The 26,098-nt window shown below is 35.5% G+C and overlaps 1 protein-coding gene and 2 long non-coding RNA genes across 6 annotated transcripts in view; 2 read left to right on the forward strand and 1 right to left on the reverse strand.

Annotated features, from left to right (window-relative positions):
• The window catches only part of LOC103453345 (transcription factor TGA9-like), an 8,054-nt gene extending 2,879 nt beyond the window's left edge, over positions 1–5,175 (reverse strand). Inside the window, exons 1-11 of one of the 4 annotated variants that reach the window (XM_070808675.1) lie at positions 4,863–5,174; positions 4,503–4,665; positions 4,221–4,303; positions 3,759–3,853; positions 3,362–3,628; positions 2,461–2,508; positions 2,293–2,352; positions 2,054–2,131; positions 1,885–1,933; positions 1,152–1,423; positions 1–95 (exon numbers count right to left, since the gene is read on the reverse strand). The exon at positions 1–95 is cut by the window's left edge and continues 127 nt beyond it. In XM_070808675.1, coding sequence (XP_070664776.1) covers positions 1–95; positions 1,152–1,423; positions 1,885–1,933; positions 2,054–2,131; positions 2,293–2,352; positions 2,461–2,508; positions 3,362–3,628; positions 3,759–3,853; positions 4,221–4,303; positions 4,503–4,639 — 1,184 coding nt within the window. In that variant the 5' untranslated portion in view covers positions 4,640–4,665; positions 4,863–5,174. Of the gene's footprint in view, positions 96–1,151; positions 1,424–1,884; positions 1,934–2,053; positions 2,132–2,292; positions 2,353–2,460; positions 2,509–3,361; positions 3,629–3,758; positions 3,854–4,220; positions 4,304–4,502 lie in introns of all 4 variants that reach the window. The other 3 variants (XM_070808674.1, XM_008392888.4, XM_008392889.4) reach the window with 3 other exon arrangements.
• Positions 5,176–10,569: 5,394 nt separating this feature from the next.
• Positions 10,570–13,077, forward strand: LOC139189303 (uncharacterized). Its single transcript, XR_011573075.1, has 5 exons — positions 10,570–10,783; positions 10,867–11,026; positions 11,132–11,200; positions 11,891–11,949; positions 12,822–13,077. It is a non-coding gene; the product is annotated as an uncharacterized lncRNA (long non-coding RNA).
• Positions 13,078–17,159: 4,082 nt separating this feature from the next.
• On the forward strand, positions 17,160–19,841 carry LOC139189302 (uncharacterized). Its single transcript, XR_011573074.1, has 5 exons — positions 17,160–17,559; positions 17,643–17,802; positions 17,908–17,976; positions 18,668–18,726; positions 19,599–19,841. It is a non-coding gene; the product is annotated as an uncharacterized lncRNA (long non-coding RNA).
• Positions 19,842–26,098: the final 6,257 nt, after the last annotated feature.

Below are 26,098 nucleotides of genomic sequence, written 5' to 3' on the forward strand. Positions count from 1 at the left end.
GTAAGGGCCTCTTCTGCTTGTTGTGAGGACTGTTGTAGGTTATAGATCCCCATGAATTGCTGTTCTGTTAGTGGGTCTAACTGTCCTATTAGCATCTGATTAAACACAAAGAGAAACACATTAATAATTAATAAGTCAGAAAGGATGAGCAACATGACTGTACTTTTAGTTGGATGTTTATTTATAATAGGCAAATAATTTTTGTATGCGCGGATTATACGTAGAGATTTTGGATATCCAGGCTTAAATAAGATGACTCTTTAAATATAACCTAAATGGTTTTATACTTTTGAATTTGATCCTTCTTTTCAAATAGGTAGACTCATCATCTACAATGATACCCATACAATTTTCTATTATTTACAAACATGACAACCCAGTGTCATTGATGCTAGCTAGATTTATAGTGGAATGCAATATTTATGGCAATTATACCATTTTTACTTAAAGTGATTGTGGGTGTGGCAAAGTATAGTATTGCACAGTTTTTGCTTAGGTCCGTTAATTTAGGTGCAATTTTTTTGCTTAGGTACATTAGTTTAGGTCCCTTAATCTAAGTATATTAGTGCTTTAGGTACATTATATGTTTAGGTGCAATGGATGTTTAGGATATTATATTTATGTAAATTTCTTTTTATGATTGAGAGAGATCCAATTTTTTACATGCGTTGACATAGTAATTAGAAGAAAATGAATTAAATTTGAAAAATTATGAAAGGCACATACAGTACGATGCTCAAACATGTTAGTTCAATGTCAATTGAGAAAGAAAAGTTTTTAGCAACAAAATAATTTAGGAAAAACGGTAACAAACCAATTAAAACAGTAAGAAACATTTTATCTAACACAAGGCGTTATAGGAAAAAGAAGATAACAATAAATTTGATGTATATAATACGAATGCAGCTATAAATATAGGTTCAAAAGACTAAAATCAATATTTATTCTCACACCAAGCGTTTATCTAAAATTGAAATTGTTTTAAGTATTAGAATCAAGTTTTTTATTAGTGTAGATAATATCGTTTGTTAAAAAAAAAAAAAGAGACCCGATCACATCGTAGCAGTAAGACTACACATACATATTGTAAGCGAGAGATGCACTATATTTTTTTTGTTAAACTACAGATGCATAAACTTGAAAACTCAAACCTTGATGAGCTCAGAGGGTCTAAAACCACCCATCCAGAGGAAGCAACGTTCAGCTGGAGTAGTCCACATTCCAGTTATGAGGTGGAACACATCAGATTTAGCGGCCACTCCTTTCAGCTGGAAAAGTTCATCGTAATGAGAAATATATCCGTCCACACTTAGCCGAAGATCGCTGTCCGATAAATGTGCTTGTAACCCTGTTCGGAACTCCGACATGTGCCGGTGGTCGTCTTCTAGCCATCTTCCATATTCCATGTCAAATATTGCAGCACCTACAACAACAACAATAATAATTAATATCATTGTCATGCACATTATTTGAAACTGATCAGTATATTATTACTTATGAGAATAAAGCATATGTTTTGCGAGGACGTTTAACTTTTATTTTCTTAATATTTTTTGTTACTAATTATTTGGTGAAAGAGTACATTATTGTGCTAATACATAACAAATAATTTTACATCTGAAAAATATGCTCCCTTAAAATATTCCATCAACCGTAAGACAAGTTTTCTCAATATTAAAAATTTGGCAACATAATTTGGTCGAACTACGAGATGTCTGCCAAGTAAAATAATCTTTTAGAATATAAAATATATATTTTTGGATTAGAAAAGCTAAAAGATATTAAGCTAGTCAACTTTTCTTTTGGTAAAAGGATTGAACAAGTAAAACACTTTCAGAAATTCATACTAATCTATAATTACGTGGAGTAATTTAAGATACTCACCTGAGCTGATATTGCCAAGACCACCACCGGCACCACCCAAGAACAACCCCTAATAAAATAATTTAAAAAGAAAAATCAATACATTTAACAAAATGAGCAATAAATCAATAAATATACTAATTATTAAATAATAAATAATAAATAGTTTTTAATAAGTTTAAAATAAAACCTGAGCGCGCGCTCTATGAAGTTCTTGCTCAAGCTGTGTAAGCTTTATCCTGCTTGATTCTAGCTGTTGTACATAAGACTATATATTGACAAGGAAACAAATGAAACAATATTAGTGGGTAATTATGTTTTGTTTAAACGAAAACATATTAATTAGTGGGTATGTTAGAGAATAAAATATAGTTTATGATAAAGTTTGTGGAAAATGAAACTTTTCAGTGTGAAAAATGACATCTATACCTTTTTTCTGAGGCGGCTTTTTCGTGCAGCTTCTCTGTTTTGAGCTAAACGTCTCAATGTCTACACAAAAAATAAGAACAGAAAGTTGGTAGCTCAAAACTTGAAGTTAGCAAATTGGGAAAATAATGTAAAACAACAAATGCTGGAGTATTGTCATGTTTAAAAAACCTTAGCATCAAGTTGTTTATTCTCTGATGTTGAACCAGCTCCCTTCCTCTGGAACATTAAAAACATGAAATAAGAAAAGGGGAGAGAGAGAGAGAGAGAGAGAGAGAGAGAGAGAGAGAGTAAATTAGTTAGCAAATTGTTTTGATGTTGGAAGGAAGGTGGCATCTCTATTTTTGGAGGAAAAAATAGAAGAAATTGCAAGTAATAATTAACTTTGTGTTTTTTAACATGTATGAAATGAAGAAAATAATTTTATGAGTAGTTTAGTGATATTCCCTACTTTTATCACTGGGAACATTCAATAACATGATTTTCAGAAAAGAAAACACAATGATTAGAGAGAATATCTCACAGAGTTTCCGCAAAACATTTTTTGTTCGAGGCAGGCAATCAGCAAACGTGACTTTTGGTGATGTGGGTTTTGGCTAATGGATATTCAAAGTTCAAAAAAAGAAAAAGAAAAAAGAAAAAAGGTTTTGGTTTGAGTTCTATGGAGAGAAGAAAGTAGGTATTTATATTATTATAACAAAGAAATAATAACAGTGGTAAAACTACTGTGAAGATTCTTCCTTTTTTGCCTTTTCTTTTTATTTTATTTTATTTATCTGTATGTGTACAGACACTCTCTTTCTCGTGTCAGACATTTTCATCAGAAAATCGTTCAGAAATCAGGTAAACTCCTGTCTCTCCTTGATTTTCTGAGTTTTTGGGGATCTGTGCCATAATATTTCATGAAGATATGCCACAGAGCAGAGAGAGATGTAACAGTAATAAAAACAATAAAGATGCCAGCTTTTTCCTATGGGATATGGTACAAGGAAGATATTGACTGACCTAGAGAGGGAGGGAGAGAGAGAGAGAGTCAGTTCTAATTAAAACAGTAATTGAGTTAATTGATTACCTTCTCTTGGGAGGGTTTGGGAGCTGATTGAGTTTGTGAATTAGGTCCTCTGGAAGTGTCACTAATTGCCAACTTTTGCTGTAATTGTTGCTGTTGCTGGTGCTGTTGAAAGTGGAGATGCTTCTGATCAAAAGCAGCCTGAGAAGAAGGATTTTTACTCATGGGAGATTCTGGTTCCAGTTCCAACTGGTTTGTTGTTGTTGTTGTTAGAGTGTTCACTTGTGATTCTGAGTCTGTGCTTTCTTCCCCTCCTGACTTTGAACTCCCCTACATTTATACAAAAATCACAAATCAAATCAAAGAAAAAAAAACCCACCAAAATTTGATTAAATTTTCATCTGGATAATTATCAAAAATGAGAAGGAAGAAGATTAAAAGGGTTAAGGGAGAGGATTACTCTTGAGGTTTGGTGGAATCTCATTGGCCATGAAGGAAACATTTCAAGAGTTGCAGCAGGCCTGCCTGCTTCTTCTCCCCCTGCTGTGAATAAAGCTGCAAAACAAGGAATCACAAAACCCAAATCTCTTAGAGGATCAGCAAAATAATAAAGATTTTTTCAAAGCACCACCTAATCTCTCTCTCTCTCTCTCTCTCTCTCTACTTTTCTGCAGTTATGGAGTCAGTAAAAAAATCATGCTATGCAGGTCAGCTTTCCAAGTTTGTAGCCCCACGCCATTCAACTCTCCTCTCTCGGAATCATTACTGTGTTGGAAATGGTAACCCCTCACCCCCCTTCTCTGCCCTAATCAGAAGACATATTCAAACTCTCTCTCTCTCTCTCTGCTTTTTCTTAGTTGGTTATGCTTTATCAAACGTCACCAAAAGGAGAGAAATGATGATAGGGGCGTAGGAGGCATACGTGCTTGAGCTTCATCGTTTCTAACTTGCCGCGCAATTGCTTCTTCCAGCTCCCCAAAATCAAAGGCAGATCCTTCTTGATTACTACCAACCAACAAACAAAACCAAAAAACAAAAATATAATCAGAAACCCATGTAAAAAAAGATGAGCAGATCATAGAAAAAACAATAAAATTACCAAAACTTCTAAAATAAAAAAAAATAAAAAAAACCCAATTGGGAATTAGTCTTGAAATTGCAGTATCTGAGAGAAAGTTTGGAAATTGATGTGATTTTTCCGTACAGAAAACTGGTGGAAGGAACATTCATCCCATGAAGAACAGCATAGGGGATATGGTGATTGGAAGGTCCTGATTCCGATGACAAACCAGCGGTGGTGGCAGTGGTAGTGGCGTCTCCAACTTGATGACTCGCCGCCATGCAAGATTTTCTCAGACCATTTTCATCTTTGTACTCCAAGAAGAAGCTGGAATCAGGACATGTAGCAGAAGAAATAAAAGCCATAAAAACTCACACACACACAAAGTGGTTAACTTATTTTCTCTTCCTTTCAGTTAGCTAGGTAGAGAAGAAACAGAGGAGTTGGCGGAAATGGGAAGAAGGAAAACAATTTCCCAGGAATTATTCAGTTTGCTCTCTTTACCTCAGTTTTTGGATTTAAAGGTTCCTAGACCAAAAGCCTATATGGAGCAAACCGAAACAACTTGAAAGAGACCAAAGATCAAAGGAAAGCTAGAGAGAGAAATTACAAGAGAGAGAGAGAGAGAGGGAAGGTCTAGTAAGTCCCTCTCTCTTATATTTATGTCTCTATCTACTTAACTCTCTGCTGCTTCTCTTTCTCTACTTTTCTTGAAGAAATCTTCTAAATTGATGTGTTGTGTTTTGGGTTCTGCTTTATTTCTCTGTCCCTAGTAAATATTATCAAAATTTTGGACAGAAAATCTTGTCCTTGCAGGCAGACCCCTCTCTCTCTCTCTGTGGGCTGTGTGTGGGGTTTGAAAACAGGAAAAACAAAGACATTTTCTTTAAAAATAAATAAATTATTAATATAAATGTTAAATTATAAAAACAAATATTGAAAAATCAAGTATGGGGTCTTTGGCAGGAACCCACTGGAATCACTGACTCCTACTCCACTCTCTCTCTCTTCTAACCGCCTGTGCTGTGCCATTGGTTCTTTTTTGTTGTGCTCCTCAAGGATGCAGGTACTTGTTAGATAATAAATAAATATAAAGGGATATATTCAACATTTTATATGAGATGAGACAAGGTGTTCTTTCACAAAAGATGGTAAAAGCTGAGTACTGTGGAGAAAAAGAAAAGCTGCAAGTAAAGGGAGTTGAGTTTATTTTTCACAACTAGGGAGGTTGACGAGGGGACTTTCAGAAAGAAGATTTTTTTTTTTTAAAAAAAAAAACATATTTTTGTAATGGTTGTTCTAAAAAAAACATATTTTTGTAATGGTTGTTCTACTTATACCATTTCAACTAAAACATTAGATTAATATAATCCAGAAGGAAAACCCCACTTATATATATATATATATATATAAGTATATTTATCACTGTCTTTGTGAGCTTTGTGAGATGGATTTGTTTGGTCTTATCAAGCTTTGTTGATGTGTTAACATCCATTCCATGTCGTTACCTAAAACCATGGCATATATTATTAATAGTAATATGTTTATCTGAGTTATAATTATAATTAACCAGTAGCAGCCTCCAATGGGGGGTATATATGTATTGTCGTGGCAGAATGATTATTTCATTACTTGCGTTTGTTTCAATTCATAGACTACTCCTAATTCCAGCATTTGCTGTTTTTTGTTTGTTTCAGTTTGTACCAAACCCTAGCGTCTTTTAGGATAAACCCAAATGTCATTAGTTTATACATAAATAGAGAAAATAAAACAAATTTAGACTAATAATAAAAGTTTATCACATAAAAAAAATAAGGAAAAGGAGGGAGAAGGTGATGAAAAATAATATTCACACTAATTTAAGCGTTTTTTTTGAGAGGGGGGTGAGCTTAATCTCACAATGGGCTAGTAAAAATGTGGTTCAAATTCGCCTTTGGTGAGAATCGAACCTATAATATGTATCATCAACAAGCATTATCGAGGAAAATATATAAATTATAATATATATATATATATGTATATATATATGTGTGTGTGTGTGTATTATTGAGGAAAATATATAAATTATAATATATATATATGTATATATATGTGTGTGTGTGTGTGTGTGGAGAGAGGGGAGAGAGTTTGTAAATGGACCCATGATCTCTTTTTAATTTGAGAAATTAAGAGACTGATATATAATGTTCTGCTCATCTACTACCTGTCTAGGTAATATGCCTTCTACCAATTATTCCTTTATGATATACGCCAATGATTGGATTTTAAAAAGGTGGTTTGGTTCAAATTAAGAAGTGTTTAGATGGATTAGGTAAATATGTATTTAATCATACTTTTGTTCCCAATAAACCTTACAACATCTCCTCCATATGAAAGATCTCCAAACTTTGTCAGATGATTATATATTGCATGCATAGAGAGAAAGATCTTACATTCCTTCCAACTGCGGTTGTTTATATGTTCTTTTGCTTGTTTTAATTATGTCTGTGTTTAGGGTTTTATAATGTTAATTAAATGGATTTAATCATAATTATTGCTTGTCACCTAAGCAATGAGGACTAAATAAATAAAATATATAGAAATGTGGTAATCTAAATGTACATATATCATTGGATTCAACCAGACCAACTTACACTTTATAACAAAGTGAATTGCATGCGTGTCAAGTTTGTAAAGGTACATGCATGCATGCATGCATATAAATCTGCTCCTTTTATAGGTGAAGTGTAACTCACAAATTTAGGAAGGGGATGCCACGGAGGGTATATATATATAGGTGTTTTATAGATCGTGGCGTTGACCTTACTCCTATTAATGACAATAGGATTACGTTGGCAATTAATGGACCCAATTATAAGATAGTAATCATGAACATCATGATTTGTAAAACTGATCAAATCTAAAAAATTAACTAGTTCTTGCTTGCAACATGTGAGAAATTGAGTTTCGTAATGTGCTAATCAAGGGCGAAGGACTTGAAAGCCCAAGTGATGGTTAAAAGTGGTCAGCAAGCGCAGCGGTGGCATATGCATAATCCAAATTTGCACACCAGAAAAGAGAGAAAATACGCAAACGGTTTTGTATCTATTGCTCAGGGGTACATAGCCTTCGAATTATGAAATTGTTTGCTTCCCAATACTCACATTCACACGGTTTGGAGAGAACTTGACCCACCCAATTTGTGATGGCATGATTTTATTTTTACTTTTTCTTTTGAAAAAGAAAGAGAATTCCATCAACACAACGCCAAAGACTACAAATTAAGGTACGGCTGGAGATTTTTTCCGGAAATCCCAAACCAAACAAAAAAAAATCTCAATCTCATATCGAGAAATTCTTAAACCGATAATATCAAATTTTTTGGGATTCATATCGAACCGATCCCAAACCTTTTGGTACAAAAATCGGGATTACATATTCAATGGTTCGGGAATCCCGAACCAAACCGAAAAAATATATATATGTTTATTTTAGTTGCATGCATGTTGAATATTGAATTTAAGTAGTTTGATAGTAGACTATATTAGAAATAGAAGTATGAAATTAAGTAGTTTGGAACTTTGGAACATCAATTTGACTTGGTATGAATGAATTGGTATTTCAATTGGTATGAGGTAAAAATCTAAATTTGAATTGATATGAAATTGGAGAACACAATTTTAGGCCAAATGCCCAAATTTTAGCCCACAAACCAAAAATCTCAAATTTTAACCCAAATCCCAAAAGTCCAAAACTGAAAATCCAATCCTGATCCATCCCGAAATACTGAAACCATTTCGGGAATCTCAAAAATTGGGAATATTGAAATGGTTTGGGATTGGTCTTCAAATTCCCATCTCGAAAATGTTCGGTTTGGGATCCCATACCAAATCATCCCTAAATTAAGGCATGTCCATGACAACATCTCCAATTTAAATATGACAATTTCTCTTACAACCGGTTAACGTGACACGAAACAATACGAGAAGAACAAATTTTAGGTCAACATGTTAACTAATCGAGTAACCCATTTCACACCATTAAGAAAAAGGTTAGTTTGGTAATTTTAACTACTAAGAAAACCTTACTACAATAGCCATAGAATTTAATCTCACATAAGTGAGATTAAATCCTTACCATTGGTCAATGGTCAACGCCAGTTAGCAACTGGTAACCGTGATCAACGGTCATAGTTGGTCAACTTTGACCGCTCATTATGAAATTATGAATTTCTTAATGTAATTTGATTTAGCCTACAAAATACCAACACACGTCAAAATATTCATAATAAATAATTTACAAGTGCGAAAATGTGAAAAAAAAAATATGTAAACACTCGTGATTGCACCCTTTACACATTGACAAGGGGTACATTGTCGTTTGGATTTTCAAAACCCTCCAAACCCCTTGTTGATGCACAAAACTGGATGTATTGGAACAACGTAAATCCGACCGTGAATCTGCATGAAATGTAAATGACACAAGAGTTATCGTGGTTCACCCCAAGGTTTGGGTTACGTCCACACTGATTGTATTTATTTGAAGGAGAGAGAGCTCTGAGAGTGAGAGCGTTGAGAAAGGGTGAGAGGGCATAAGAATTTGGCCTCTGAGGGTGAGAGTGAGGCCTCTCCCTAATTGTGAGGGTGAGGGGTCCTTTTATAGAATAAGGACTCCTCACTTATTACATATTTGCCCCTTCCTTTATTACATAATTACATTTAAGTCCCCCGAGTATTTATACGAGGTCTAAATACGAAGGCCCTAAATATGGTATAAACACCCCTCATGAACAATGTTTTTAGCTTGAGTTCAAAATAAATGAAAATTTATAATAACTTATGTACAAGTGTGAAAAAAAAATATAGCTCGTGATTGCATCCTCTACGCTTGGACGCTGGTTACATCATTGTTTGGATTTTTAAAACCCTCCAAAATCTCATGAATAGTTTTATTTATTTATTTTTTTAATATGAATTTTTAAGGTGATTCTCACTTTACTACTTTGGAGTATCGTGGTCTTCAAACTTTGATATATCAAGTTTTTTCATCTCAGTCTCATACCTATAGTGAGTATCGTGGTCTTCAAACTTTGATACATCAAGTTTTTTCATCTCAGTCTCATACCTACAGTTTTCTTCCAAATTCATACTTCTGTTAGGTTGACCGTTAGTACCTCTGCTCAAGCGTAACGTGGGTCCCACCTTGATGATAAATGTGCATCCACGTGTCACTATGGCTCCACGTGGACAATTAAAATAATTAAAAAATAAACTAAGGCTCAATTATTTAAGAATTTCAAATTTTCATTTTAAAATATTTAATATAAATAATTAATTAAAATTTTCTTCAAAATACTTAAGAAAAAGCTTAATCAACCATCTTAACTCAACCGATCGAGAAACCTGTAACCAAACAAAAACAAAAATGTTTTATCAACCTGGAATCGTAGTCCTTCATCCCAGCCACCGCACCCTCAATCTCCAGATATGTCGAAGAACAAAGGAGTTTCAGAGCATATTACTTAGTTGTCGTCGGATACACTTGGATCTGCTGCATGTTGTTGGTGCTTGGGTGTTTAGAGTTTTTGAATGCAGCGTATTAAACTTCGATTGGCTAGAAACACAGTGTATTAGACTTCGATTGAGGCGAACTGGTATCGTACTCTCCCTCTCCAGAGGTGCAGTTGTAGCTGCTTGCCTGAACCCAGATCAATCGCGTCAATCCAACCACGAGCTACCACTACTACAATATTAGTTTTAGGTGGCGGATGATAGTGGCGAATTTAGAAAAATAATGTCGGATAAATTATATCCGACACATTATTTAATTAGTGACGGGTATTAGAAAAATCCTGTCAGTTATATCCGACATAAATTCTTGTCGGATGATTACATGCGGATATTAACTCCTGTCGGTTATAACCGACAGTATTTTTGAATTTTAAAAAAAAAATATTTTTGACAGATTATGGCAGTTTTTAAGTTACTAGTGGCGGTTATAACCGTCAGAAATTGATTATTTTATTATTTTAGTATTCTGACGGTTATTATTTTAGTATTGTGTCAATTATAATCAACAGAAATTCACTTTACATGTCACAGCCCGTCCCAAAGTTTTACACTCGTGATTGTAAATTGACGGAATTTCCCTTAAACGTGATTAAGATATGTGAATCATATATTGGTGAAATATATGTTTCTAAGTTATTTGGAGATGGAATTTTATGATTTGGGGTTAGGTAGGACCACACACCTCAAATCCCTCCCTATTTCCCGTACCCTGTCTCTCTCTCTCCTCCCTCACAATCTCTCATTCTCTGTCTCTCTCCCTCTCCTTCGAACTCACACAGACGAGCTCCAAAACCACCCTAAATCTATACCAACGACGGAGTTAAGACCACCATCGAACTCCTGGAGACTCCACGATCACGTAGACACCAATTTCAGGTAAGTTTTACTTCGGAAAACCTAGATTCTAAACTCCCTGTGAAAGTGCACTGTTCATGATCTTCGAATTGACTTTGTTTTAGGACAATCCAAGCTCACAGTGAGCTTAGTAAGGTTCCAAGGAAGCTCGGAGTGCTTCGTTGGAAGTTTTTGGACGTAAGAACTCGGAGATCGACAAGTTCAAAGTTTGGCCGGAGCTTTCGAGGCATTTTCCGGCGAATCCCCGGCGAGTTAGGAGTCGAGGTAGGTATCAATCTCTTCGTCTCGTCAAGTACTACAACTTTCCTTTTTGTTTCACTCAATTTCGTTGAGTATTGAAGAAGTTATACTCATTTGAAAAATACCCAGTTTCCGGCGACCTCCGAGGCTTTCGAGGCAGTTTCCGGCCAAACCACGGCGAACTAGGTGTTGTGCAAGGTACCATTTTCTTTGTCTCTTCAAGGGCTACAACTTTCGTTTTTGAATCACTTGATTTCGTTGAGAAATGACAAAGTTATGACAATTTGAAAAACTGCCCGGAAAACGGCCGCCGGAAAAACCAGTCCGGCGACCCAAGGAAGAAGAAGGTGCTACAGTTAAAAAAAAAAAATTAAATAAAATTATTTTAAAAATATGTCGACGTCCGTGACGTCGAGTAGATCACCGTGGTATATTCATATACCCAATTTGAGCACCGTATGAGAAAGTTATTAAGGATTGTTGGTTAGGTGTTCGAATAACGTTTTATAGTTTTGGTGAAAATGTGAATTGACGATCCGACCGTTGGATCGTTACCAAACTTTGATACGTTGTAATACGTAATATTTGAGGATTATTGGAACTTACGGATTGGGAATCCGAGTTACGGATCTTCCGGAATTGGAATTGTAAGTTCATAAAATAAAATGTTAACCGTCACTTAGTTTTGGAAATTGACGGAGATCCGACCGTTGGATGGTAATGAAATTTTAGGAAGTTGTCCTAGAGGTATATTGTGGACCTCTGGAAGTTATGGATTTAAAATCTGAGTGGCAGATCTTCCGGATCGAACTACGTAGTGACGTATTTTATATAAGTTATATATTCTATCACTATGAATTCTGAGGTTGGAATTAATTATTGTTTTAGGCGCCGATCGTCATGACGCCTTGGCGTATTGTGCTAGGGAGTTGTAGGGCGAACTCCAGGTGAGTGGGCAGTTTTGTTTTCCGTATACATATATACTTGCCGTTTCCCAGAAATTGAAAATGCATGAAATTATGCTTTTAATGAAAATGTATAAAAGTATATGAGATATATTAGTTGAAATGCCATGCATAAAAGTATATGAAAAGTATATAGAAATGTGAATCGAATTGCCATGCATGAAATGATATGAAAAGTATGAATTGAGATATGATGCATATGAATGAATGGTGCGGCGGACGCACAGATGAGTATCAGGTGAGTATTTAATTACTGTTATGATGATGTTGATATATATTGAGCTCAAATCCTGCACCATGGTTTAGTGCTTATAGTATTCACCGCATCGCACGCTCGCCTTGGATCCAAGTAGATGCTAGTCGTACAGTCCACGCGGAGTGGGTACGACAGGCCAGTCGCGAGAGTGTTAGTGAGATTCCGACTGGTGGGTGACCTTAGATTATGTGCACAGATGATTGATGAGAAAGCACTAGAGCGTAACTTGTGTGCAGAAGGCCGGACGGGTCACAGAGGTGACTCCGGTAGAGTGATAGTGATAGATTTTGAGCTCTAGGTTCAACCGTACAGGGCTATTAGAGGGCCTCCGGTTGATTACTTTCTTGCACCTGATATGATTATTGTTGATGCATCCATATTTAACTGTTGAATTAGACATGGCATGGCATGTTTGATAAAGAAAAATGTTGAAATAGTAAAAATGAAGTTTTGAGAATATATATGTATATTTATATTTTACATTTCTGGGAAAGTATACAGGTTTTACGGAGAGGGGTTACAACGTTTTGAGAAATGTTTGGATTTGGAAAAGAATTGTTTTACTGACCCACTCAATTTTGGTTTTGCGCCCCTCCAGGTTCAAGAATCACAAAGGTGTGGTGACTACGAGGAATTCGACGGTGTTCTGACAGATTGGACAAAAATTAGGACTCACCTTCGGGTGTATCAACTTATAAATTGTATCTTAAAGCTTCCGTACTGTGCAAATGGTTACGTCACTCTCACGTGACGGCCAGCATGCCCTCCTTCGGGATGGGGTGTGTCAGTTGGTATCAGAGCATGGTTGCAATCTTGGACATTTTGAGAAGTTCTAGTGAATTCTGTCAGAACTACACCGCCTCGTAGCAAACCACGTAGTTAGAGGAACTTAGTCTCCCTGATTTAGCGGTTTAGGGGGAAACTATTATTATGGTGATTCAGTATATTATCAAAATGGACATTTTAAGATGGGTAATGAGTTGAACTTGAATCACCTAAGAGAAATGATGAACCTGAGGGAGCGAAGTAACGGTTTAACCATTTGGAAAAGATGTTTCAGATTATGCAAGTCAAAGGAATCTTCCTTCTGACAGGGGGTCGAGACGACTACCTGGTTTTCGGTATGAATTTGCATCCTGGTGGAAACAGGAATGTTAATTGTTGTCACCAGAGGAATCAGCCGATTTAAAATTTTTTATGGAAAAGTTTATCCCTCCGGCATTTATTGATGGTAGTAAACAAGAGTTTACAAATATGAGACAATGAAGGTGATGATCGAGGGATATTATAGAAAGTTTTTAGACTTGCCTCGTTCCATCCAGATATTGTTGTTAATTTGGTGGAGGTGTTATGTTGTTTTAAGCTGGGTGGCAAAAAGGGAAGTGGTAATTTGGGTGACCACTATCCATTGTATTTCTTACCAAGAGTATACAAGATGTTGTTGAGCCTTGAGGACTCTGAGAATATGATCAGCTAGAGTAAAGAAGAATAAGAAAAGATTGGGAATTAAAAGAAGACGATAAAGTTAATGATTCGTCATATCAAGGATATAGAAAGATTCAGAGCTTCAAAAGAAGTGAAGCTAGAGTTAATTCTTCCAGCAGAGGTTTTAATGTCGCTGGTCAGAATAAAAGTGATGGATATACTGGTAATCCCAGATATTTGAGACAAGGTGTCTCGAGTAAAGGAAATATACTTTGTGCAGCAGGTACAAAATTAACACTTTGGGAAGTGTGAAATTAATGAATGTGTTTATGTGAACAGAGGGGACACAGAATTGTGAATCGTCCATAGAATCAGTTGTACTCAACAATTTTCCATGATATCATAGTGTCGATTCAGCAGAGTTATGGACTTAGTAGTTTGGTCGGATTGACCGTGAGTATAGAGAGATTTGATGAGTTATATGTTCAGCTGTACAGACCATGAGAAGTGGATTCGACTGACACATGAGAAATTGGTGAGTTATAGGCTCGGCCGTACCGACCACGCGGAGTGGATCCGGCCGACGTATTATTGAGATAATTGTTGAATCAGCCGTACGGGTCATTCTAGTTGACTTCGGCTGATATATTTCTTATTATGTATGTTATTACCTTGAGAGTAGTAAATAAATGTAGTTGAGATGAGTGTATGTATTTTGCATTGAGTGACAAAATAGTAATGTTATATCTTTGAGAGTGGTTGCCTACTTATCGAGACAACGATGATTTATCAGTATTGCGGGCTGCAGACCGTAATATTAATAACTCATTCGTGGATTCGTTAAGCAAGCAAACCGGTAGATTATTTTATGTTAGTATAATAAAATATATATTGTATCAGTTAATTCTGTTCCATTAGATTGGTTGGTTATAATTGTGATAAGACGGAATGTTACGGGAAACCAGTACTTTCCATCGATCTGGATGACCAGAGATTACTTTTGTAAGTATGCAAAATGGATTGAGTCAGGCCGTTATTAATGCTGTGAGAGCAAATAGATTGTTTTCGAAAGGCTGTCAAAAATACTTAGCTCATGTGGTACTAAAGGATGTTGCTCGGAGAAGTGTGAAAAATGAAAAAGGGGTTAGACTTTTTTTGATGTCTTCCTTGAAAGTATACCTGGATTGCCTTCAGGCAGAGATATGAGGTTCACTATTGAATTGTTGCCAGGTATAAATCTTATGATAGAGATTGGTTCATGATGAGTTAAGTGAATTGGAAATTCAGTTGAAAGAATTGGTTGATAAAAAATTTCATTCAACCTAGTACAACACTTTTAAGGAGCACCAGTTTGTTGGTGAGAAAGAAAATGGACTTAGAGATTGTTCATTGATTATAGACAATGGAATTGGTAACGATCGAGAACCGTTATCCATGATAGTGTACTGATGTTTAGTTGATAAGCTCAGAGATGTTTGTGTAATTTCAAAGATTGATTGAGGTCTGGTTATTACCAATTGAAGATTTTGAGCGACATTGATCATAAGATGGTTTTCTGGATTTGTTATGATCTTTTATGAGCTTTGGTGATGCTATAAGAAAACTCACGTTGTTTTAGGAGTTTATGGATGAAGTATTCCACGAATGTCATGATAAATTGTTATCATTTGTCATTGACGATATTCTGGTACATTCTGAGCCAGAGCAGAGCATGTAAACATATTAAGTTGGTGAAGCAAAGATTGGAAGAATGTCGATTGTATGCAAAGTTTAGCAAATGCGAATGTTGGATGAATCAGGTGGTATTCTGAGATTTGTTATATACTCTTAAGGTATTCAAGTGAATCCTTAAAAGATAGCAGAAATTGAGAATTTGGAACAACCACGAGTCGTAATTGAGATTTGGAATTTCTTAGCTTACCAGGCTATCTTGGATGGTTGTGAAAGATTTTTTTTAGTCATTGATTTGTCATTGATGAGACTGTTGAGAAAAGAGATTATGTATGAGTGGGAAGGAAATTGTGAGCAAAGGATTCAATAACTGAAGTATTTCCTCACTCATGCACGTATTTTGGTATTCCCAGAGAATAGTGGTAATCATAAATTTTTAGTGATGTTTCTTGAATGGTATTGGAGGCATGTTGATGCAAATGTTAGGGTGATTGCATACGTTTCACGATAAATGGAATCTCATAAGATGAATTACCCTACTGGTGATTTGGAAGTCACGATTACCATTCTTGCTGTGAAGTTATGGAGACATTATATTTTAGTGGGAATGCAAGATTTTTTTTTACGAATCCAAAAAGTCTTCAATATCCATTACTTGGAAGGATTTTGATATGAGGCAGCGAAAGTGAATTGTATTGCTTAATGAACATGATTGTACGATCAGGGTGATCGTAAAATTTGTTCTAGCTGAAGCACTTGGTGAGAAGACTACAGTAAGATTAATATCTGGCACGTTTGCCAAGAGTATCATTTTGTGGATTGAAAACCAACGGAAGAAAAATTAAGAATGGAAGATCGAGAAGAAGTTATACTTGTTAAGTAACAAGTTAGTACATTTACTCCAGTGTTGAGTAACAACCTTTCCCAGACAGTGCAACACTACTTATTTGTTTTATGGAAAAGAGAATTGGATTACGGAACTGCTAAGTTTCTTAAGTATGTTGGTTGTGCAGTTTCCGAAGTAACGCCATAAGGACCATGAAATGTGTCACGTGAGTCGGTTTTTGATGACTTGTGAATGGAATGTTTCTGGGTAGAGAAAGATTCGATCGAGAAAGAGTTTTAGTAGACCCTGAGACTATGGATGAGTCTCCTTAAAGTATTCAGGTGATTAAGTTAACCTGAAGTAATCAGGAATGGCAAAAGAGATCAACAGATGGATATGCCACTAATCAAGTGTATAAGACAGATGGTTTTATATTTTCGAAGTTTTCACCTTGGAAAAGTGTGATTCGGTCTGGATAGGAAGGCGAGTTAAATCCTAGGTGAACCGAATTTTATGTGATCATCGAAGGGTTGGTGAAGTTGAATACAGATTTAAATGGCTTCCAGAGTTGTTGTAAGTACATGATGTGTTTCATGATTCGATATTTTGGAAAATTCACCACGAGCAGAAATGGCGAGAATTGGAAAGGAGACAAGATAAGATTTAGACACATCAGACCATTTTTGATCACTAAAGGAATCAATAAAGTTGCATACAAGTGGTGATGTCTTCAGAGTTGGCTAAGGTACTTAATGTATTTTGGGTTCGATACGTTGTCACTAGGTGGTAGATTCGTCACATGAGATTCTGGTGCAACTATTGAGAATTAAACTGGATTTGATTGATAAGGAACTAAGGACGATTTTGGATTGGAGAAAGGAAGTCCTAAGAATTAAAACAGTGTAAGTGGTAAAAGTTGTGTGAAGAAATTATTCGGTGGAAGAAATTACGTGGGAGAAGAGAATCGGATGAGAGAGATTTACCCGAAGCTATTGTTGGAGTATGGTTGATTTAGTTGGTTGCTGGAATTTCGGGGACGAAATTCTATAAGGTGGGTAGATTGTCACAGCCCGTCCCAAAGTTTTACACTCGTGATTGTAAATTGACGGAATTTCCCTTAAACGTGATTAAGATATGTGAATCATATATTGGTGAAATATATGTTTCTAAGTTATTTGGAGATGGAATTTTATGATTTGGGGTTAGGTAGGACCACACACCTCAAATCCCTCCCTATTTCCCGTACCCTGTCTCTCTCTCTCCTCCCTCACAATCTCTCATTCTCTGTCTCTCTCCCTCTCCTTCGAACTCACACAGACGAGCTCCAAAACCACCCTAAATCTATACCAACGACGGAGTTAAGACCACCATCGAACTCCTGGAGACTCCACGATCACGTAGACACCAATTTCAGGTAAGTTTTACTTCGGAAAACCTAGATTCTAAACTCCCTGTGAAAGTGCACTGTTCATGATCTTCGAATTGACTTTGTTTTAGGACAATCCAAGCTCACAGTGAGCTTAGTAAGGTTCCAAGGAAGCTCGGAGTGCTTCGTTGGAAGTTTTTGGACGTAAGAACTCGGAGATCGACAAGTTCAAAGTTTGGCCGGAGCTTTCGAGGCATTTTCCGGCGAATCCCCGGCGAGTTAGGAGTCGAGGTAGGTATCAATCTCTTCGTCTCGTCAAGTACTACAACTTTCCTTTTTGTTTCACTCAATTTCGTTGAGTATTGAAGAAGTTATACTCATTTGAAAAATACCCAGTTTCCGGCGACCTCCGAGGCTTTCGAGGCAGTTTCCGGCCAAACCACGGCGAACTAGGTGTTGTGCAAGGTACCATTTTCTTTGTCTCTTCAAGGGCTACAACTTTCGTTTTTGAATCACTTGATTTCGTTGAGAAATGACAAAGTTATGACAATTTGAAAAACTGCCCGGAAAACGGCCGCCGGAAAAACCAGTCCGGCGACCCAAGGAAGAAGAAGGTGCTACAGTTAAAAAAAAAAAAATTAAATAAAATTATTTTAAAAATATGTCGACGTCCGTGACGTCGAGTAGATCACCGTGGTATATTCATATACCCAATTTGAGCACCGTATGAGAAAGTTATTAAGGATTGTTGGTTAGGTGTTCGAATAACGTTTTATAGTTTTGGTGAAAATGTGAATTGACGATCCGACCGTTGGATCGTTACCAAACTTTGATACGTTGTAATACGTAATATTTGAGGATTATTGGAACTTACGGATTGGGAATCCGAGTTACGGATCTTCCGGAATTGGAATTGTAAGTTCATAAAATAAAATGTTAACCGTCACTTAGTTTTGGAAATTGACGGAGATCCGACCGTTGGATGGTAATGAAATTTTAGGAAGTTGTCCTAGAGGTATATTGTGGACCTCTGGAAGTTATGGATTTAAAATCTGAGTGGCAGATCTTCCGGATCGAACTACGTAGTGACGTATTTTATATAAGTTATATATTCTATCACTATGAATTCTGAGGTTGGAATTAATTATTGTTTTAGGCGCCGATCGTCATGACGCCTTGGCGTATTGTGCTAGGGAGTTGTAGGGCGAACTCCAGGTGAGTGGGCAGTTTTGTTTTCCGTATACATATATACTTGCCGTTTCCCAGAAATTGAAAATGCATGAAATTATGCTTTTAATGAAAATGTATAAAAGTATATGAGATATATTAGTTGAAATGCCATGCATAAAAGTATATGAAAAGTATATAGAAATGTGAATCGAATTGCCATGCATGAAATGATATGAAAAGTATGAATTGAGATATGATGCATATGAATGAATGGTGCGGCGGACGCACAGATGAGTATCAGGTGAGTATTTAATTACTGTTATGATGATGTTGATATATATTGAGCTCAAATCCTGCACCATGGTTTAGTGCTTATAGTATTCACCGCATCGCACGCTCGCCTTGGATCCAAGTAGATGCTAGTCGTACAGTCCACGCGGAGTGGGTACGACAGGCCAGTCGCGAGAGTGTTAGTGAGATTCCGACTGGTGGGTGACCTTAGATTATGTGCACAGATGATTGATGAGAAAGCACTAGAGCGTAACTTGTGTGCAGAAGGCCGGACGGGTCACAGAGGTGACTCCGGTAGAGTGATAGTGATAGATTTTGAGCTCTAGGTTCAACCGTACAGGGCTATTAGAGGGCCTCCGGTTGATTACTTTCTTGCACCTGATATGATTATTGTTGATGCATCCATATTTAACTGTTGAATTAGACATGGCATGGCATGTTTGATAAAGAAAAATGTTGAAATAGTAAAAATGAAGTTTTGAGAATATATATGTATATTTATATTTTACATTTCTGGGAAAGTATACAGGTTTTACGGAGAGGGGTTACAACGTTTTGAGAAATGTTTGGATTTGGAAAAGAATTGTTTTACTGACCCACTCAATTTTGGTTTTGCGCCCCTCCAGGTTCAAGAATCACAAAGGTGTGGTGACTACGAGGAATTCGACGGTGTTCTGACAGATTGGACAAAAATTAGGACTCACCTTCGGGTGTATCAACTTATAAATTGTATCTTAAAGCTTCCGTACTGTGCAAATGGTTACGTCACTCTCACGTGACGGCCAGCATGCCCTCCTTCGGGATGGGGTGTGTCATTACACCAAGCGCTTTTCAATTTGTTGTTCTTTTAGATTTCGTTTTCTTCCTCATCTTCATTTTACTCGTTTTCTCTTCATCTTCAATCTTTATCTTACAAAATTACAAGATCCCATTAATCAGATACTCACAAAATTACACATCATCTAATTGAAATCCAAAGAATATTATGAAAGTAATTTCTCAGATTCTTGATGCTTGTAAAATGATTTTCTATGCAAGAATTTCGATAAATACAATACATACAAGTTTATGCAAGAAAACATGTAAGTTATCCGTTTAAATCTGCTATGTGATTGAGCAAGTAAATCCATACAATATTCATCTAAATATCAAACGAGTTATATAACAACAAAAACCCAAAAGCACTTTTTTGTAATATTTTCTTTTTCACTCACGGTCCCGTTACCTAATATCCGAATGTTTTTTTTTTTGTGATTTTTTACACATGCTATCTCGGAGTATATACAAACATATTTGACGGTTGGATCGTTGAAACTAGTTTCGTAGAATGCATATCCTATCAAATTGATAGATTTAACAAACACTTAAGAGTTAATGTTATACTTTCATTAAGTATAAAAAATTATCCACTAGTGTAAATATTTTAAATTGAAGATCGAATTCTTTCAATGCATTCTTATAGGGTCGAGGAGTGTAGCTGTAAAAAATCATCAAAATCGGAGCTAAAATAACCGTTAAATTGTGATTTTTCGTTTATAACTGTTGAAAACTTTTGTTCTGTTACCTAATCTCTGAATGTTTGTTTTTTGTCATTTTTTAGGTATGCGATCTTGGAGCATGTACAAACAAGTTTGACAGTTAGATCATTGAAAAAAGTTTTGTAGAATGTGTATCACATCAAAACGGTAAATTAAATAAACACTTAAAGAGTTAATGTTATACTTCTATTAAGTATAAAATAAGATTTTGTGGTATCCACTAGTGTAAATATTTTAAATTGAAGATCAAATTTATTCATTGCATTCTTATAGGGTCGAGGAGTGTAGCTATAAAAAATCATCAAAATCGGAGCTAAAATAACCGTTAAATTGTGATTTTTCGTTTATAACCGTCGAAATTTTTTGTTCTGTTACCTAATATCTAAATGTTTGTTTTTTGTGATTTTTTACATATGCGATCTTAGAGTGTGTACAAACAAGTTTGACGATTAGATCATTGAAAAATGTTTCGTAGAATGTGTATCGCATCTAAACGGTATATTAAATAAACACTTAAGAGTTAATGTTATACTTCCATTAAGTATAAAATAAGATTTTGAGGTATCCACTAGTGTAAATATTTTAAATTGAAGATCAAATTTATTCATTGCATTCTTACAGGGTCGAGGAGTGTAGCTGTAAAAAATCATTAAAATCGAAGCTAAAATAACTGTTAAATTGTGATTTTTCATTTATAACCGTCGAAAACTTTGGTTTCGTTACGTAATCTCTGAATGTCTGTTTTTTACGATTTTTTACGTACGCAATCTCGAAGTGTGTAAAAATAAGTTTGACGGTTGGATCGTTGAAAAAAGTTTTGTACAATGCATACCGCGTCAAAACGGTAGATTAAACAAACACTTAGAGTTAATATTATACTTCCATTAAACAAACAATTTAGTTTGTGTGATGACATTTTCATTGTACAATTATCTTTTTGTTTCTTTATCGCATATTTTACATGGGTTATTATCTATTAAACCAAACAATTATTTATTTAATTTTAAAAAACGTATTTACTTTAAATACATAATTTAAAATTTTGGAAGGGAATTTAAAATTTCGAGACGAAATTTTGGTGGGATTTTTGCCTCCATTTTGTAATGTTTCTGTCGGTTTTAATTTTAAAAAAAAATGTTTCTGTCGGTTTTAACCGACATTAATGAAAAGATTCCAAAATAAATGCCTTCTCCCTTCCCCCTTCCTTCATTTCCCATTTCTGCCGTTGAGCTTTTATCCCCTTTTCTCTCTAGCCTCGAGCCGAAAGTCATGAGAGCTCTCCTCCTCTCTCTTCATTTCTCTCTATAATCTTCAGCCTCATATGTCATCCCTCATCTCTAATCTTCTCGCCCTGCAACCCAAAACCAAAACAAACCACACCCCCATTTCTGCAAATCTCGGCCTCTCGGTTCGTCGAACATGTCTTGAAACCAAGAGAAAGTACTCTTTGTACCTGCGGTTCTTAAATCCAAAACCCAGCTCAACCATCACCGATGCAAGCCCACAATATCGTCCGCGATGTGTTTGAGCAGAAATATGCTCAGAGATCAGAGAGTCAAGCAACCCACAAACGGATCTAAACCGATACACATGCACAAAGGTAAACAACCTCATTTTCTTAGACATCTCCGTTTCCAGTTTCGTTTTTTATTAGAAAATAGACGAAACCCTTGTGCATGTGTGCTTTCAATGCAGGTTCAACAATCAGTGGAATGGTCAAGAACAAGAATAGAGCGACTGCAGAATTTCAAATCCGCCTGATACAAGCGGAAAAATTGAGATTCTAGATCTGCAAGAAAAGGTATAAGGCCTCATTCCCCAAACTCAAGCTCAATCTTGTGCATTCTATATCTCGAGATGAATCATCTGGGTTTTGTTCTAATAATCTTACAAATTTGTTGAGCAATTTTTGTAAAGTCGGAATCTTTGGTTTCGGTTGTGAGGTATCTGATTTGGGAATTTGTGTTTTGCAGGGCAATTTCTTACAAATTTGTTGAGCAGGTTCTAGATCTGCTGTTGTTGCTGCTACGAGACTTGTGAGTGCTGCTGATTTGGGAATTTCAGTTCTAATAATCTTACAAATTTGTTGAGCAATTTCTATCTCTCTCTCTAGCTATGAATTGAATGCAAAACTATGTGTTGATATGGAAAATGAAGCTTGAAATTATTACACAAATGGCGGAAAAAAAAAGTTCGAGTGTGAAGTTTCACTTATTGGTAGATGGCTTTTGAAACAGGGTTGTCCAGACTACAGAAGAAATCCATGGCTTTTGGAATATGGGTTGTTCCGAATCTGTCGTCTCTCTCCCTCTCCAATGTTCTTCGAAGGGTTCTTGTGATGCAGAAAGTTGTTTATATTTTTTTTATTATTAATATATTTTCTGTCGGTTTCATCCGACATAATGCTTTTATTTAATCTTATTAATAGATTCTCTGTTGGTTATATTCGACACAAGTTCTAACGGTTTTAGTATTTTCTGTCGGTTGTAGCCGATAGAAATGCTCTTATTTATTTATTATTAATATATTCTCTGTCGGTTTTATCCGACACAAGTTTTGTCTGTTTAGAGTATTTTCTGTCTGAAAATTCATTTCTTGACGCTGGCAATTCTGTCGCTTATTATATCCGCCACTGCATCGATTTTCTGTCGAATTTTGCTTAAAATCCGACAGTAATATACGTTTTTTGTCGGTTTTTGAACCGCCAGTTATAGATAATTTTGTAGTAGTGTACTGCATGAATTGATATGCATGGCCGGCCTTGGCCCAATGCCAATTGGGCGACCGTCCCAAGCCTAAAAAAATATGGGGCACAAAATTATTAGGGTAGTGTATTCATATATGTTTCCATAAGTGTATAAATTAAAAACATTTGGTTGAATCATCAAGAATTATGGTGCTGATTTTGTTGTTTACTAATAACGAAATCAGAGTGACTTTTTCTATGCAATTTTTTAACTAATTTTTGTTTGGTTGTTAATTTCTTATAATTACTAGCTATGAGTAGATTGTAGGGTTTATTACTTTCATTCCAATTTAAGTTTAACCTTCAACAAATTAATGTATGTGTGTCTTTACTAATTTAATTTGGCAAGAGAAAGATTATTCAGAAACTAAGATCACTTTCAGGCAGCTGAAAAAAATTAGAAATTTCTTTTCTACCAAATCTACAAGGCTTTTGCTTAGAAAATTGCATGGTCCCCGTGCTTAGACAATTTAGACATCAAATTGCTCGAACGAGTTTAGGATTTCTCCTAATGGATTACTCCTAAGTGATTTAAAACCTGAAACACCACAATTAACAGAGGCAGAGGAAGAAGGAGAAGAAGCAACGGAAAAATAAGAAGCAGGAAAAAAAAATAAACATTCCGCAAATATTCACCTATTAGATATTTGCTTTTCCCTTTTGTGTGAAGGGGAAAGAAAAAGTTACTCATCTGTATTGGAGACCCAAAATAATCTTTGTTTACTTATTCTCTTATTCTATACACTTTAATATTAAGGATGAAGAATGTAATTTTATTTATCACTTAATTTTAATTAGAAGTGCGTAAGGATGATATAAGAAAATAGCCTCTCACACAAACTAATAGAGAGACTAGTACTTTTTTACCATATGACAATCTTCTTTTCTTTATGGCAAATTGGCCAAGATGTAACTTTATTTTTTATACATGGCTAACTTATTGTCCAACAATGAAAAATGCGTATTCAAATACCTAGTAGAAAAGGAGGAAAAATCCCATAAAAAACGTAAATTTTCTTGTGCGTAATTGTAGGTTTGTGAGCTCATTTATATTTTTGCCTAGAGCCTCCAAAATGTTTGGACCGGCCATGCTGATATGTTATAGCTGTCTTGATAGCATCGCTGCATCGGAACGTCCTAGCCTTCGTCATCTCGTCCACTGTCTCTCTCTTTCTCTTTCTCTCATCTCTCTCTTGTGTCGGGCGTCGTCTTGTTTTCTCTAACATCGTCTTCATCGCTGTAACGTCTCCTCATGCATTGTCTTCATCCTTGTGTTCACCAACGATCTCAAGTTTAAAACCCCCAATAGCCATTGAATCGTTGAATCGACTTAGTACTTCATATTTGTAGCCAAGTCGCAAATCCAAGAATGATTCCATTGCCGAGTCGATTCAGGCCGACTGCAACTCCAACTTAATCAATCATCTGCATCTCTATCTGCAACAAACTCGAGGAGATGAGGTTGATGTGCTCTCCATTGTTAATATTTTGTAATGTTCTAAGCAGATGCAAACCTCAATTATGTATCAGGAATCCTCAAATTCCAATTCAGTTAGTAATTCTAATTCTATGATAATTCAACCCAATTTCATAAATCTACCAAAGAAAATTATTGCTTTGCAAAATAATTTTCTAGGTATGCCTCAATTTAGTTTCGTTGGCTCCACATCTCAACCGTGTCAGCCAAATGTTGGGTTTTTGGTGCGCAAAGTAAGGGAAGCTTGTTTGGGCAATTATGGTCAATGATAGGATTTTTACCACCTGCAAAAGTAGGGATAAAAACACTTAAAATACTTGCAAGAGAATAAGGTAATTGTAGTATAAACAGCTTAAGTAAGGTCATTTCCACATGAATTATTTAAAACAATTTATGCAAAATCAAAATCTTAGTTAATTATTTAAAAACAAAGATTGGAAAGGGTTGTTTTTTTAATTTAAATATAATAAAATGAATTTAATAAAAGTAATCTAGGAAAAACAACTTGTAACCAATTAAGAAGAAATCAGATAAAAAAGAAAAGGTTTTGAGAAATAAATTTGGAAAAGCATTAGGGTTTTTCCGTTCCCTTAACAATCATATGTAGATTTGGTAATTACTTATGAATTACTCATGCAACTTTAAAGGTTTGGTTTTCCTAATGTATATTCTACTTGTGGCATTCAAGCTAGAATGTATATCAAACATGCAATCAGTTTGTGACATTTAGATCAAATATAAGCATGCATGACTCATTACGCTTTGTGAAAACCCTTTGAAAAACCATGCAACCCTTAAGATGTGGCATTCGCCATAAGTGAAATTACAGCTATCAATCACAAGAAGCAATACTCAACCCTCCAGTGGCATTCCGACCGAATTGCATCCGATTACTTATCTAAACATTTTAATGGTAGCTAAGCATTAAAATATAGAGATAGTTTAAACACAATGATTAATAATTCAAAGTATGCATGCATAACATCATAAGCAATTAAATAAAGACTACATATTCATGCTAAGGCTCAAGGCATTGCCCTAGAAAACGGAAATTAGTTACGAACGACCATAAAACAAAATATTATTAAGAACATGGATAAAAGATACCTTGTAAGTAAAAAGTCTAAAATTCTTCAAATAGTGCCTCCATTCGGCTAAAAAGCCTTATTTACACTACAACAAAATAAAACCCTACCTAGGAAAGGTCTTAGAATAAAACTACGAAACAAAATAAAATAAGATAACTAGCAAATAAAAGGTTTCCTATTTGAACTGAAATTCGAACTTCTCATAAAATCATACGTATGACCAACCAAATCAACTCTGATTTGGTCCCAAAAAGTTTTTTTTTTTTTTTTTTTTTTT

This window comes from Malus domestica, chromosome 11 (assembly GCF_042453785.1).
Source record: "Malus domestica chromosome 11, GDT2T_hap1".
Taxonomy (NCBI): Eukaryota; Viridiplantae; Streptophyta; class Magnoliopsida; order Rosales; family Rosaceae; genus Malus; species Malus domestica.